The sequence below is a fragment of the Sceloporus occidentalis genome, unplaced genomic scaffold (assembly GCF_023333645.1).
Source record: "Sceloporus occidentalis isolate IW3139 unplaced genomic scaffold, rSceOcc1.0.p SCAF_7, whole genome shotgun sequence".
Lineage (NCBI taxonomy): Eukaryota > Metazoa > Chordata > Lepidosauria > Squamata > Phrynosomatidae > Sceloporus > Sceloporus occidentalis.
Genome location: NW_028316987.1, coordinates 89,995,353 through 90,010,202, shown reverse-complemented (window position 1 = coordinate 90,010,202; position 14,850 = coordinate 89,995,353). Strand labels below are relative to the sequence as shown.

The 14,850-nt window shown below is 39.9% G+C and overlaps 1 protein-coding gene across 4 annotated transcripts in view; it reads left to right on the top strand.

Annotated features, from left to right (window-relative positions):
- Positions 1–14,850, top strand: part of SCN5A (sodium voltage-gated channel alpha subunit 5) — a 334,766-nt gene that overhangs the window by 301,228 nt on the left and 18,688 nt on the right. For 3 of the 4 annotated variants that reach the window (XM_089533641.1, XM_089533640.1, XM_089533638.1), the window contains one exon: positions 3,573–3,695. The exons of the other annotated variant lie outside the window; for it this stretch is intronic. In XM_089533641.1, the coding sequence (XP_089389767.1) occupies positions 3,573–3,695 (123 nt within the window). The remainder of the gene's footprint in view (positions 1–3,572; positions 3,696–14,850) is intronic. 4 annotated transcript variants of the gene reach the window in all.

Here is a 14,850-nt window from a genome sequence, read left to right as displayed (position 1 = left end):
GCATGTCTTTCTGTCTGTCTATCTATCTGTCTGTCTATTTCACACATATAAAACTGCTACAGTGGGAGAGAGGCCTGAGTTTTGATGACAACCCAAGCTATGTAATCTTTCAAATCTTACTTTGATTTTCTCCTGTGCCAGTGCTCTTCCTACAATTACCCTCCGAAAGAACTTGCAGAGGCATAAAGCCAACTCAGTAATGACAGCAGACTTGCATCTCTCAGATATGAACAGAACATAAACATTATTTTAAAGCACATAATGTTTTTAAAATGTAGACCTCTGCTGTGTGACATTCCTGCGAGATGGGATTATGGGTGTGACATTCATAGAAAGAGAGAGGATCAAGCAGATGTGTTGGAAAGAATCAGGTCTTAACAAGTTTGCACCGGGGAAGTGGCAGAGGTTGAAGGAAGAGGCGGTAAAGCTCTCTCTTGGAAAAGTGCTGACTTCCCTATTTGCCTGGGCAATGTGGGGCAGTCAGCAGAGATTTTGAAAGCTGTTTGATTATTTAAAAATATCTTCCCAGGTCACATTTAATTAAGTCCACAACACCAAGCCTATACTGTTGCATCTCCTCTTAGAAATAACATTTGACAGGGAGAAACAAAATACTCCCAAAATCAACAGCAAGGTATTTAGACATCTTGTCCACACCTATGAGCTCTCCTTCTTCTGGAAAAAGAGTTTTCAGCCTTTGCAGGTTTCACTGCTGAATCCTAAGAAGTAACACCTAATGTCATGTAGATCTATATCAGGAGTACTGCTGCATATTTGCAGTGAATTTTGAGTCAGTTCCGAGAAGGGCTGACTTGTTAGTCTCAAAGAAGGACTGAACCCAGGGTCCATTCTGAGTGGCTTGCTAATTTGTGAAATTAATTCAGGTTTATCAATGAGGCCAAAAATTTGGAGACAATTTCCTGGACAGGCAGCTTGATCATCTTTCCATGATCTATTTTCCTCTGCACTCTTCAGTATGTTTCACAGCATGCACTCTGTTCATTGTAGAAGAGGGGGCCATTTTGCAGTGAGGCCTAAAAAATTCTCTATTGCCCAAGAGCAACATACTGTATAATGTGCCTGAGAATCTTTTGCAAAAAAGACGGGTCCTATGGCATACGTTTAACAATTTAAGAAAATATTCTGCAGAGATAGAGTTGGGGATAAGACTCAAAGAACCACTAGTGACGTCTAGGTCAGTGAGATGATAGCTCCACCATGGATTTTAGAACTAACTATCAAGGAGCTTTCCAAGGTTCCTAGCCATACCCTTGAAATAGGTTCAGCACCATGGAAAGTTCCTTTATAGTTAGTTCAAAAACTCATAGTGGATTCACCACCCCAGTGACATGGGACCAAGCTATGCACTCCACAAGCAATTTGTATTTCTCTGATAAATAGATCTTTTGGATTGGATAGATTAGAAAATGGGGAAAGTACAGTGGGCCATGAACATTTGTTGGGGTTAGGGGTGCAGGAACCCCATGAAAATAGAAAACCGGCAAATTTTTTTAAAAATAATTTTTATATCTGAGAAAACACCTCCCTAAGAATCTCTTGGTCCTTCAGTGCAACTCTGTGGTCAACGTCCACTGGAAGTTGACCATAGAACCATGTTGGAGGATCTACAAATGCCTAGAGAAATCTTTTCTCTATGAATCTCTAGGTCTTCAGTCACAACTCTCTGGTTAACCTCCAGCAGAGTTATGCTGGGAGACCTGGAGATTCCTAAAGAGAACATATTACTCAAATCCTTCAATAAGCAAATCTGCAAAAGTCAGTGCTGCAGATTTGGAGTATTGACTGTAGTGCGTTTCCTGCCATTCACCCCAGTTTTCAAATAAAAAAGTCCCAAGTTCAGCTCCACCTTAATTCTATGGCACAGTTCGGCTTTAGCAGCTTTCTAAATGTGGAGCAGAGCTTTGAAAGGATTTTTCTTGTGACTGGAGCTCCCAGAATCACCCAGCCAGCATTAACTGTGATGCCCAAGGGATTCTGGGAACTTTAGTCTTTCTCTAAACATTTCCAAGCCCTGATGTGGGCTGTGCAGCATGTTGCAACCTGATGGAGCAATGGAAACATAACCAACATTCATTCACATTTTGCATCCACACTGCCTCAAAATAATAATAATAATAATCAAGTGAATCTATCCTGGTTGTTGGAATCTCTCCTGAATGTGCTGTTTTCTCTCTCTCTGGGTATGTGTTTGTGTGTTTTCCCCTTCTTCCCTTTCGTTTCTCATTTTGACCAATAATTTCCAAATTCCATTCGATCTGCACAGATTTCAGTTGTTTGCCAGATAGCAACAATTCTCGGTTATGACCACCTGGCTGCTATGAAATCTCTCAGGACGCTGAGGGCCTTGAGGCCTCTCCGAGCCTTATCCCGATTTGAAAGCATAAGGGTAAGGGATGCCCATTTTCAGTGTCTATGGAGTGTCTGAAATAACTAAAGCCTTCTCTTCTCTTTTTACAGGTAATGCACTGTCAATTCTTTCTTTAAGGTGGCACATGGTAGTTTTGTCTACTACTTATGAAGAGCAAAATCAAGACGTGTGCATGTTACCCAGTTATATCCGTTGTTGTGATTCCATTCTCTGGGTCATTTGGGTGAAGGATTTGAAATTCTGGCAGCTTTAGTCCACTCCCCAGAACTACAGTTCCCAAAATAACTGGAATACACGTCTGCACTATAGGACTAAGCTGATTTAATCCCCAATCCTGCTGTTCTCAGGATACCTTTGTATCTTATGAGTAGCTCACCAAGCTACAAATCTCAGTGTTTTTTTAAAGGATGGAGCCACAGCTGTTTAAGTGGTATGAAACTGATATAGCTACATAGTGCAGATACACCTTAATGTGTATAATTCTTTTTTAAAAAGGCATAACACTGTGAACAGAGATCTAGTAGCATTGGGTTTTGTTTTCAAATCTGATATTGTGCAGATATATGAACAAATATTTGAGTGACAATTTAATTGGCATTGTCAACATTCATTTTTAAAAGGAGTAATAATTGATGTTTAGGCCTTATAAAGCATATGAGCACATTTTCTTGACAGCACATAATTTTACCATGAGAGATGCACCTACATCACTATTGTTTCTGTTTAGTTACCTTATAAAACCATTTTTAAAAGTTTATGTTTCAAAAACCCCACTGTCCACATTAGACTCTCTTGTCCCTTTTCTGGACAATTTTAAAACAAAATTTGACATCAGTCAGAGCTCCATGTGGCCACTTTAGTGAAAGCAGACAACATTTATGAATGGGATTCCAACCAGAACAAGGGCAACACAAAACCTCCAACAATTCCTAAGTCTTATGGTTCCATTTTGCATTGGTTCTATATCATGAGTCATGGAAAAGATTATGATATCTGTGGCTCTTCTTATTTTTCTACTTCTGCTGGGTTAATGTTGTATTTTCCTCCCTTTAGGCGCTTTCTTCATCCGTTGATTAACCAGCTTTATCTTTTCAGGTGAACATCCAGAGAATGAAAGCTAAATGGTAGGATTTGTGCTAATCGTTTGGACTTCTTTCCTCCCCCGTTTTGTGTCTCCATTCAGGTCTCTTTAGTAAGCCTCATAGCTAGTACACTTGGATACTCCGAAATGGGTCCCATTAAATCCCTTAGGACCCTCAGAGCTCTGAGACCTTTAAGGGCACTGTCACGATTTGAAGGGATGAGGGTAAGATTCAATTTAACCCCTCCCCAACAAGATCCATCATTGAAGCCCATGTGTCCATCAACATCCAGCTGCATGTCTTCAGGCCACCATCATTCATTCATTCTGTTTGACTTTGTGTTTTTGTTTTTTTCATCCAATGCTGTAAATGAAACAATCAGGAATGGCATATGTTGCAAAATGCTCCCTCTTTCTGCCACAAAATCATTCTGTTTGCTTGTAGGCATAGCTTCAGTTTTGACCAATTCCTTCTTTGGAGGAGTTCATTGTGAGCTAATCCTGCTGCATGCCTTCTCTTGCATCTATTTACAAGCCCATTTCAGGCTGAGATAATATCTGGCTGTATTATAACCTTCAACATTTCACAGATGAAAACCAGGACATGTGTGGTCAAGGCTGCATCCACACTGCAGAAATAATCCAGTTTGACACCAGTTTAACTGCCATGGCTCAATGCTATGGAATTCTGGGTACTATAATTTGTTGTAGCACTAGAGTGCTCTGACAGAGAACACTAAATGACTCACAAAACTACAATTCCCAAAATTGCATAGCAAGTTAAAGTGGTGTCAACCTGGATTATTTCTGCAGTGCAGAAGCAGCCTAAGCAACATCAGGTTATTTAAAATGGGCAAAAGCTATAAATGAGGAAGAATGTAGAAGCTAGGAGATGCAGCAGCAGTTTGCTTTTATTGGAGTCTACAGGGAAGGGCAAGATTCTGTCCTCAAGTCTCCTCTGCCCCCTGCTAAATTAATTGAATTCAAACTACTTTTACACTTGTTTCAGTTTTCAGCAGCTGAAGTAAGTTGAAGACAATGGGGGAAGTAGGAGAAAGAGAGAGAAACTGGGACATTTTAAAAGCAGTTGAAAAAAATGGGATGAGAGAGAATCAATCAGGACACTCCCTACCAAATCAAGACATTTGGAGGGTCTGCTGCATGCAATATAATCCATATGAAAAGATGACATATCTCAAATGATAATTTATTACCTAGAAAACCTGGTACATTTTGGCCTATGAATATTCTTAAGGCCTTCTTCAGGGCACTATATAAAACCACAAAAACACATAAATATGTAATGCTATATTACAAAAAAATCATGATCATATTTTGCTTATAATCTAGACCAGGGGTTCCCAACCTTTTTCATTTTTATGTCCGAACCCCTAAGAGGCCTACCCTATGCCTTACAAGTTAATGGTGTTTAGGAGTATATATAAGAATATATTCTTATTCTTTAATTTCATTCAATTTTTATTTTGAATTTCATTCAATTTTTTTTATAGGGAAGTGCATGGGGAGCCCTAAGGGCTCCTTGGAACACAGGTTGGGAACCCCTGGTCTAGACATATCCACTTAGAATCAAAACTGTACAAATTTCTGGAAGGTCTGTGGAAGACTTCTGAAAGATTTTATAAGAGTGGGAGATAATTTGTTTATTTTGGCCTGCTGCAACCAAAGATTCAACTGAAAGTGTTGTTCTACACTTTACTGTTACCTGCTTTAGGGGCTAATCCAGAAAGATAAGGGGCAAAGTCATTTTGCTGCCTAAGGCAAAGAACAAGATGGCACCTTCTCTCCATTTCACCCACAGAATCCAACTGGACTGAGATTAACAAAATAGTACCCTTTCACTTTATGGTAGCTACATATTATTCTCTGCCACACCTGGAAAAAATAGACTGGCTTGGGAGATCCAGGCCAAGACACGAGGCATATACAGCTCTGGGTTACAACAGTTATGAACATTTAGGAAGAAGATGGGAGCAACTATTGTTGACCCCTGCTGCATCAAGCATTTGCTATCCTATCAATATATAAACATAAAAATAAACCAGGCTAGGTTGGAGCCAATTTTTGTGCCAGTGCTAAAGCCACCAGGGAAGGACATAAAAGCAACCATACTTGGACAACACATGACATATATTGGAGACACGTTCACAGATAGCTTAAGATTTCTGTCTCCTCATATTTTGGTTTCTTTTGCATCCCGATGATTCCAACCCAGGGTAACACAAGTGCTTTCTCTGCTTACAAAAATCCTAGAGATCTGCTGATGATTCTGTCCCATTCAGCTCAGAATACTTGTTGTGGTGGTGGTGGTGTGCCTTCAAGTTTTTTCTAACTTGTGGTGGCCCTAAAGCCCAGCCTATCATGGGGTTTTCTTGGGAAGTTTCTTAAGTGAGGGTTTGTCATTGCCATCCTCTGAGGTTGCAAGAGTATGGCTTGCCCAAGGTCTCCCAGTGGATTTGCATGGCTAAACTGAGATTTGAACCTTAGTCTCCAGTGTTGTAGTCCAACACTCAAACTACTGTTCCATGCTCAGACTATTACACCTCAATACATTTTATCCTAGTCCAAGAGTCATGATATAATTTACTGAGGTCTAGTATTCTGAGCTGAAATGGACTGAATCAGCAGCAGATCTCCAGTCTTAATCCAAGAGTTATGATACCCAAATATTGTAATCTTGGAAGTTAAGCAGGCTCAGCCCAGGTTAGTACTTGGATGGGAGACTACCAATAAAGACCAGCTACTATAGGCTATATTTTAGAGGAAGGAACTGACAACGCCACCTCTGAGTATTCTTTGCCTATAAAAACCCTATGAAATTCATGGGATAGGCATAAGTCAACATGTAACTTGAAAGCATGTACACACATGGAATGGATTCAGAGCTCCTCTGACATGGAAGCCATCACTGCATAAATATCTACCCTTCCAACTCTCTGCTGTATCATTTCCAAATGCTTTCCTTTTCCTCCATTTTACATTTCACTGCACATGTGGCTTCTTGTTGTATACATAGCTTGTGAGTGTTTTGCACATAGGCAGTTCACAAAGATTCGGCACTACCTTTACTGTTCCCTTGATGACTAGCACCTTGTTCATTCCTATTTCTTGCTTATGGCATGTTATGCGTGTGAGGGAGATGCTTGTGATAATTCCCAGTGTGCTAAAATGCTGGCAGGTAGCTAGGGAAGTTGAATTGCTGGCTTGTTGCCCCCCCCCCCCCTTCCCCAGAACTTGAGAAAGAAACCTTTTGGACTATAACTCCCAGAATAGTTATAGCTCCTCCCAAACAACTTTTCAAAGCTTTTGCCTTTCCCATCTTATGTGTCTGTATTTTCAGTGTTCCACGTTTTCAAGAGTTTGGGACTAGATGTATGTAAATCGAGATGATGCAAACATTTCCATGAAATTCATGTTTTCAGAACAAAAGTGCAGATTTCCAGTAAATAAATGCATTGTTAAGGTGGGAGGGGGTGATTTTTAAAAAATCCAATAAGAAAATACACAACACATTCTTTCCTGAAATTATGCTCAGAGTCGTGGCAGATTTTCTTTGATCATTCCTGTTTCATTACAATCACACAAGTGTTTAGAGGAGTTTGCATTTTGCAGCCACAACATGCTTTTCTCTGAGCTAGCTTTGCAAATGGAGATGTTTTCATTAATACACTGATTTACAAAACTCCCTTGTTTGTGAACATGACATTCATTTGCATCTGCCTGTGCTGGAGCATTTCAGTCTGCATTTTGTGTTCCCTTCCTCATGCATGATTGTGCCATATTTGCACATAATTTTTTTCTGTCTAGTTGTAGTACATTTGGTCCAGCCTTGCTTGTAAAAAAAATGTAATCCTACTTGTCAGGACAAAAATCAAAATAGCAGGATTTGTTGTTAGGGGCAGAACACAGCTGAACAACCCACTGACTGGTTTTTTAAAATAGAGTTGTCGTCTTTCCAGATGGAACTGAGGTGGCTAACAGAGTACAACCTAGTTGAGACTTTGCATAAATGCCAATTATTTTAGTGATGCTTCAGTACAGGTATCTTTTAGCTGGGTCAAGGCCTGCCTAATTAGTTAATCTTCTAAAAGGACATATTCTTCCCCCCCATTATTTCCTAATAGGTTGTCTGGTAGGCTTTCATGGAATGAAGAGCCTTTGGCCCTCCAGAGATTTAGATTACGCATCCCACATATCTGTACATGGGGGTGATGAAATTTATCTACCAAACCATCTGGAGGATGGAAGGATCCCTATATCTGTATGAGGAGAAAATCTCATAATAAAGAGACTAATACAAGAAAGAGGTCCATGGCTTATTTCTCCTGACTTTTAGATACTTTCAAGAGGGTTTCCTTAGATCACCTAAAAAGATAGTAAGGCCTCATTCACACTGCATAATAATTTGAGTCAAAGCAATGATGCAATTTAGCGCCGAATAGATGTTCACACTATTCAAACCATGATCAAATCTGCCCATATCAATTTACTCCACTTTGCGTTTACATTCATGGATAGGATCAAACAAAATGGTGTTGCATCACAGGAGTGACTGTGCTACAGGGAACTAAATCCAATTGACAGTGCATTCACACTTGCGCCAATTTGATACATTTAAAAAGATGTGGGAAATGCTGCGGATTTGGAAAAACCGGTTTAACTAGGTTTAGTGCTACACCACCACCCCCGGCAAACCACACCAGAAATTTGGTGCACATGCAAACAAGGGCCCTTTAAACCGCTTTACACCAGTTTGAAAATTGGTTTATTATATAGTGTGAATGAGGTCTATATGTGATATGGTAAAGAGCAGAGGTGAGACTGTGCATGTCCAGAATATAGGGGTAGACAGTGAATCCCTTCATGTTGGAGTGGCAAATCCACTTTTGGTTTTGCATCCACTCCTCCTACAAGTTGTACTGGAACTCTCCCATCCGAACAGAGGTTGAGAGAGCTCCAGAACAACTCAGCAGCTGCAGTATGAGTAATGGTAAAACCAAAATCAAGAGTTGGCTTTCTTGAGGAGTGCTTTGGTAGGAGCCATCATCCCTTTCCCCCTGGACAGGAAACCACCAATGAATACCAGCACTGTAGGCTATATTTCAGAGGAAGGAACAGGCAAAGCTACCTCTGAGTATTCCTTGCCTGAGAAAACTCTATGAAATTCATGGGGTCGCCATAAGGCGGCAAACAACTTGAAAGCAGAAACACACACGCCAAGATTTATGTGTGAACTACTTAAAAGTGGGTACCCAAATTTGAGTGTTATATACCTCAGACACAACAGTTTAGATCTAATCTGGAGATATAGAATTCAAAACTCTCTTGTCATTAAGAACAGGAGGTCTGCAGCCAAGGATGTGTCTGTCTCTTTGAAAATGAGGAGTGATCATGAGTATTTCTCTCCTCTGCAACCTTTTGCAAATTTGTCCATTTTCTCTCCTGGTTCTCCTGACTCTTCTAGGGACCCTCTATATCATTTCCTCAAAGCTTTGAAAATGTCATTTTGTACCACAACTCCACAAATTTCTGAGCCACCCCGGCCAGTGACCATGCTGATCCAGAGGCAGAGGCTTACTTGGAGTTGTAGTAAAAAAAGATGGAGCAGCAGAAGGGAGCCTCCTACTCACTGTAGTCAGGCTGCACAACATATAGGGGAAACCTGCCTTGTTTAAGGTTCACAAACTGAAGCATTAGTGAATTGAAGACAGCAGTTTATTTAAGAACATTCCTGGCAACTCATCAGCATTTAAGCTGTGCAATCTGGCTCTGAAGCAAGCACAGACAAGCCTACATGTATACCAGTTTTTGAAAGGTTATCCAGCAATAGCATCTGACAACATATAGCAAATCATAGGAGTATACTGGATATACATTAGTCAATCGTTCAACAGCAGTGATGACACCATAATGACAAATTGCTAAGTGGGCACCAAGTGAAAATTATTCATGGTGACTCTTTAACTTACATTTCCAGTTATTGTTATTAGTGCTGTTATAGTTGAGGCCCAGCATGCTGCAGTGCTTGAGGCATTGGCCCAGGACTCTGGGAAACCAGGGCTTAAATCCCCACTCAGCCATGGAAACCCACTGGGTGCCTTGGGCAAAGAGCACTCTCTAAGCCTTCAAAGAAGGCAATGGCACTTCCCCGAACAATACTTTCTAAGAAAATCCTATCATAGGGTTGCCAGAATCCAAACTGACTTAAAGACACACAACAACAACAATTTTTATTGTTCCTCTTATTAGTACGAAGTCCCACTTAATCAATGGTAGCGTCAGAGTGCCCTATAAATGATCCATTTTCTTTTCCTTGAGATTTCTAAGCGCTTAATACTTTGGCAGCTAAATGTTCCTTGTTTGAGGATACATTTCTTTCAGTAAGCCACTATCTTACATTGGCCTTATGGTCACCCTCTGACCTTCCCCTTCACTCAGCTGAGAGTCACCAGCTGCCCTGGATCATTACTAACATTCATCAGATTTGGGGATTCAGCCTGTTCAGAGGCTATAAAGGCTTTCCTCCCCTTTTAAGGAAGGATATTAGCTTCCAAATGTGATGGACCTAATTTGTAGTATTCTTCCCCTGCTGCTGTGATTTCATTCATTTGGAGGGGTTTCCCCCCCCCCCCACTTTAATATTTTTAAAAAGTTGCCCACTTCAAGAACTCATTTGAATTGAAAAGCAGGCTGTAAGTCCTTAAATAGGATTATCACTTGGTGGTTCAAGTATATGATATCTTCATAATTTTTCCTGTTAAAACCATACTCTTTCCATCTTAAAAAAAAGATGTGGACTAATAATAAATGGGCTGTATTTTAATAGCAAACAGGTACACTCATACATTGTTATCTGTTCATAACTGTAGAAGCACATGCTGTAATTTAGCAAAGCCAAATTATTTCACAGTCATTATTATTGTTTGTAAGCCATTGTGCATTTCAATGACCGTATTTCAATGCTATTAAATATTTTAAAACTGGTCATAGTCTTTTCCAGTCTGTGCATGAAGAACTGCACATGGGGAAGGGAAGCCATGCACTTGTGACTCTGAAGGCATATCCCAATTTACAAGAGTGTGTCCTACTTGTCTTCATTTCAGTAACACTCAGGAGACAAAATGGCATGGTAGCACAAGTCCATTGGATTAGACCCAGAAGTAGCTGTACTTTGAGTAGACCTACTGCAGTCATTAATGATTTAGGTCCCATGGATTTCATTAAGTCTGCTCTGAAACTAACTTAAATCTGAGTCCAATCCATTATTATGGCAGTTTTCTCATGCGGAAAATAAAAGATAGCTTACATATCTTCCAACTTTCTGCAAATGAAAACCAGGACACTGACAGAGCAAAATCAGAGTGTGGTCAAAACACATTAACCTGAGAGGGCTTACTTCCCAGTAAAGTGTGTGTGTGCATTTGCTTGCAAAATTGCATTCCCAAAGGAATATATACCTTGGTGTCGATTTTGTCTGGCAAGGGAAACGGATTCCCTTTTGCAGCAGAGCAGCATTTCTTGGAGCTCCCTTGAAACGCAGCTTGACGCCTCTCCCACACACACCGGAAGTCTGGAAAGGGCTCTAGTGCCTTTAATGGTTATGTAGACAAGAATTTCACCAAAATATCACGTGTTACATGGATCTGTGACAAGCAACACCTCCTCAAATTCCCCAAAATTGTGGTTGTTAACTGCCCTCAACTAATGGTGACCCTGTGAATGAGACACCTCCGAACCCCTCTGTCCTGAGCTGCGCTGCTCTGCTCTGCTCAGGTCCTGCAAACTCAGGGGTGGGGTTTTTTATCCGCTTTTTTCATTGCCCAGCTATGACAGCTATATACGGTGATGGGAAATATGAGGGCTTGGATGATCTTAACTTTGGTATTCAGTTTAATATTTTTGCATTTTAAGATCTTGTCTAGTTTTTTCATAGCTTTCCTTCCCAATCCTAGTCTTCTTCTGGTTTCTTGAGTGCAATCCCATTTTTCTTCTCTTTTCCCCATTTTCCTCTTAGTTTATTTCAGTTATTGCAAACTGCACAAAAGTAGTTTGCAGTCAGTTAGCTCAGCAAAGTGGAGAGGAGAGGGGAAGGGGAGAGGGCAGAATTGTGCCCTTCCCATTAGGCTCAAGCAAAAGCAAACTGCTGCAGCCTCTCCTAGCTTGTGCATTATTCTGCATTAGTAACTTTTGCCATCTTGACCACACTCCAGTGATGCGTGGACATATGTGTTCCTGTTTTCATCTGTAAAATGTTGGAGAATATGGTTTTAGGAAGGATGAAAATAGCTAGTGGGTGTATCGGGGGGGGGGGGGAGAAGGGGACACAAGATGAGACCAATAGCCTCTTTTTCAAATTCATGGATCTCATTAAACATCTTTGAAGTCAGTGGACCTGTGATAGTGACTTGACTGAGCATCAGAAGCAAACGTGAAGGATAGGCAGCCTGAGGCAAGAGTCACACTAGGGAAAGATGTGACTTCAGTCAAACTTTAGCATGGTTGCAGTTGCTGGACTGCAGTGAATGTGCTCTGGAATTTTGTCTAAAATTTTCAAGGACTGAACTCTATAGTCAAAAGTCATCCAGCATCTTAGATAGTTCCTTTGCAGTTCAAGCTAAAACTCAGAGCAGATTTCTCAGCTTGCTGAAGCAAAAGCCACCAGTCATCATTGCTTTAGCAATCATGTTGTTATTATTATTATTATTATTATTATTATTATTTTCATTTATATCTCACCTTTCTCCTAATAATGGGACTCAAAGTGGCTAGCAACATTTTAAACAATATAGGTTGAAATCTTTACAAAATTATATGAAAGTATAAAATAGACAATTAAGCAATCGTATATTAGAATAATTTAAAATATTAAAATGCATTAAAAAATAAAAAGGAAAAACTAAAAAATATATACAGACCCTTAAAATATTTCAAATCCAGCACAACATAACATAAAGAGCCCAACCTCAACAGTAAAGACTGAGAGCATTTTTAACCTGTTACCAGGAGGGCAGCAAGGACAGGGCCAGCCTGGCCTCTCTGGGGAAGGAGTCCAAAGTGTGGGAGCAGCTACTAAGAAGGCCCTCCCTTGTTCCTACTAAATGAGCTGACAAGGTGGTGGGAAAGACAGCAGGGCCTCTCCAGCTGATCTTAAAACCCTAATGGGCTCATACAGGGAGATATGGTCCTTCGGATATCTTGGACCCAAGACATTTAATGTGTTTTGTTGTGGGTGGCTTTGCTTTCTTTGTTTGTTTTAAGAAAAGGTAAAGAGGAAACTCAGGAGATCCCTGATCTAGACTGAGATCAGCCATGGGAGGTGGTAGCTCCTCTTGATGCATATAGCAGATAGAGGAAGGCCCCTTTGGTATCAAAATTAAAACAGGTGCAAAATGTTAAATCATGTTCCCTAGGGGTTGGTCTTGCCATTAAGTGAGATGAGACAGCAGATGTTGAAAACTGGGAAAGAGTCAAAACTGAACCTGATTTGTGACCTATCCTTAGCACCCTATAGTTCTGGTGAAGTCAAGAGTACCATCAGATCCCCACTGTTGAAGTAAGAATCAACAGTCTGTCTGGTTGGATTTTGTCCATAGATGAAAGTTCCATCTTGTCCTTTATCTTAGGCAGAAAAATGATTTGCAGCCTGTTTCTGCCATAGTCCAATCTAATATTTACTTCAAATATATATATATATATATATATATATATATATATATATATATATATATATATCTGTTAGCCATGTCCGGTTTGTCCCTCAGAGCTGAACTCAATATCCTTTATCATATATAGGCCAAACCTAAAACATAACCTGAGAGAACAGATCATCCTTCCTTGACATAGGTATGGTTGAAGGTGACAGGGCATTTCAAAATTTACATTCTTTCAGACTAAACCAAAAGAAAGGAAAGGAAATCCCCTTTACAGTCGGCCCTCCTTATCCATGGATTTTTTTATCCACAGATTCAAGCATCCACAACTTGAAAATATTCCAAAAAAAAATATAAATTCCAAACAGCCAACCTTGATTTTGCCATTTTACATAAGGGACGCCATTTTGCTCTGCCATTATATTTAATGGGACTTGAGCATCCACAGATTTTGGTATCCATGGGGGATCCTGGAACCAAACCCCAGCAGATAACAAGCTCCCAGTGTACAATCTTCCAGGACTCTAAAGAAATTAGCTTTGTTAAATTGGTAAGACATCTTTATGACCAATCACAACTGACGATTCACAAGAAGAGTCTTAGCATTTTTCTAAATTTCATCTCCTGCCTTCAGTGAGACTTAGATCGATTTGCACCAAAAGGACTTAATAGGATTCAGGATTCAGGTCACAACAAATGTGGGGAACATTAGACCTCTTTTGATTCACCTGGAAAGGCACAGCTTGATATATTTGTCTCTTGTCTATTTATCTGTTTTGAGTTTTTCTAAACTCAGTGTGGAATAGGAGAGGGTTAGTGAGATCACGCATGGCCTAGTTCCTCCTGTGCGTTGCCTTTTACTTGCATGGTTTCGGCCTGATCCTCTGCATGCTTGTTGTTTCGCAGTGCTTCGCTTTTAGAAATCCACTCTTTTCATTTTTAAATCGCTCATATTTGCAGTACTTCTGGGCTGGCACAGATGGACGTTGAGCCAAAGCATTGTAGGTGCCTCTTTCCCACACAAACACACCCAAAAAAGGTTTCATTTTGACCACTTTTTAGAAAGGTGATTGTTTTGCAGTTTTAGTCTGGATAAAGATTGTGGATTCTGTTAATAAAAATGCCATACATCTGTTTGTTGTGTCAATAAAAATGTCATATACAAAATAATTGAAGTCAGGGTCCTCAGAAAGGTTTACTGGACTCTTAGATGCATAAGCTAAAGTCTGCTTTTCATGAAAATGTGTACACACATATTCACAAACAGAATGAGAGATTTCTTCACTCATGTTTATCATAACCTTTTCTTATGATAAGTTGTTCTTCGTTTTCAAAACTGTCCTATTATGCATGTTCTCCAGATGATCATGAATGTAACTCTTTCCTCAAACTGGGAACATGAGCATTGGTTTATAGCAAAGCAACAGATGGCAATGATGGGAGTTGTAGTCCAACAAATCTTGAGGGCATCCAATAGAAGGAAGGCTGTTCTAAATCAATAAAAGAATGATAGTTGTAGAAACTCAACAAATAATTACAAATGAATGGCCCGTGTTTGTAAATCTCATAAAAGTGGTTGTTGTTTTTAAAGTACCAGAGTAAATCACCTCTTTTTTATATAAAATCTGGAGATTTGCCTCCCTCACACACTTCTCCCTTACAGAAACCAAAAATATAATGGTGAAATGAATGTTATTTTATTGGTTTTTCAG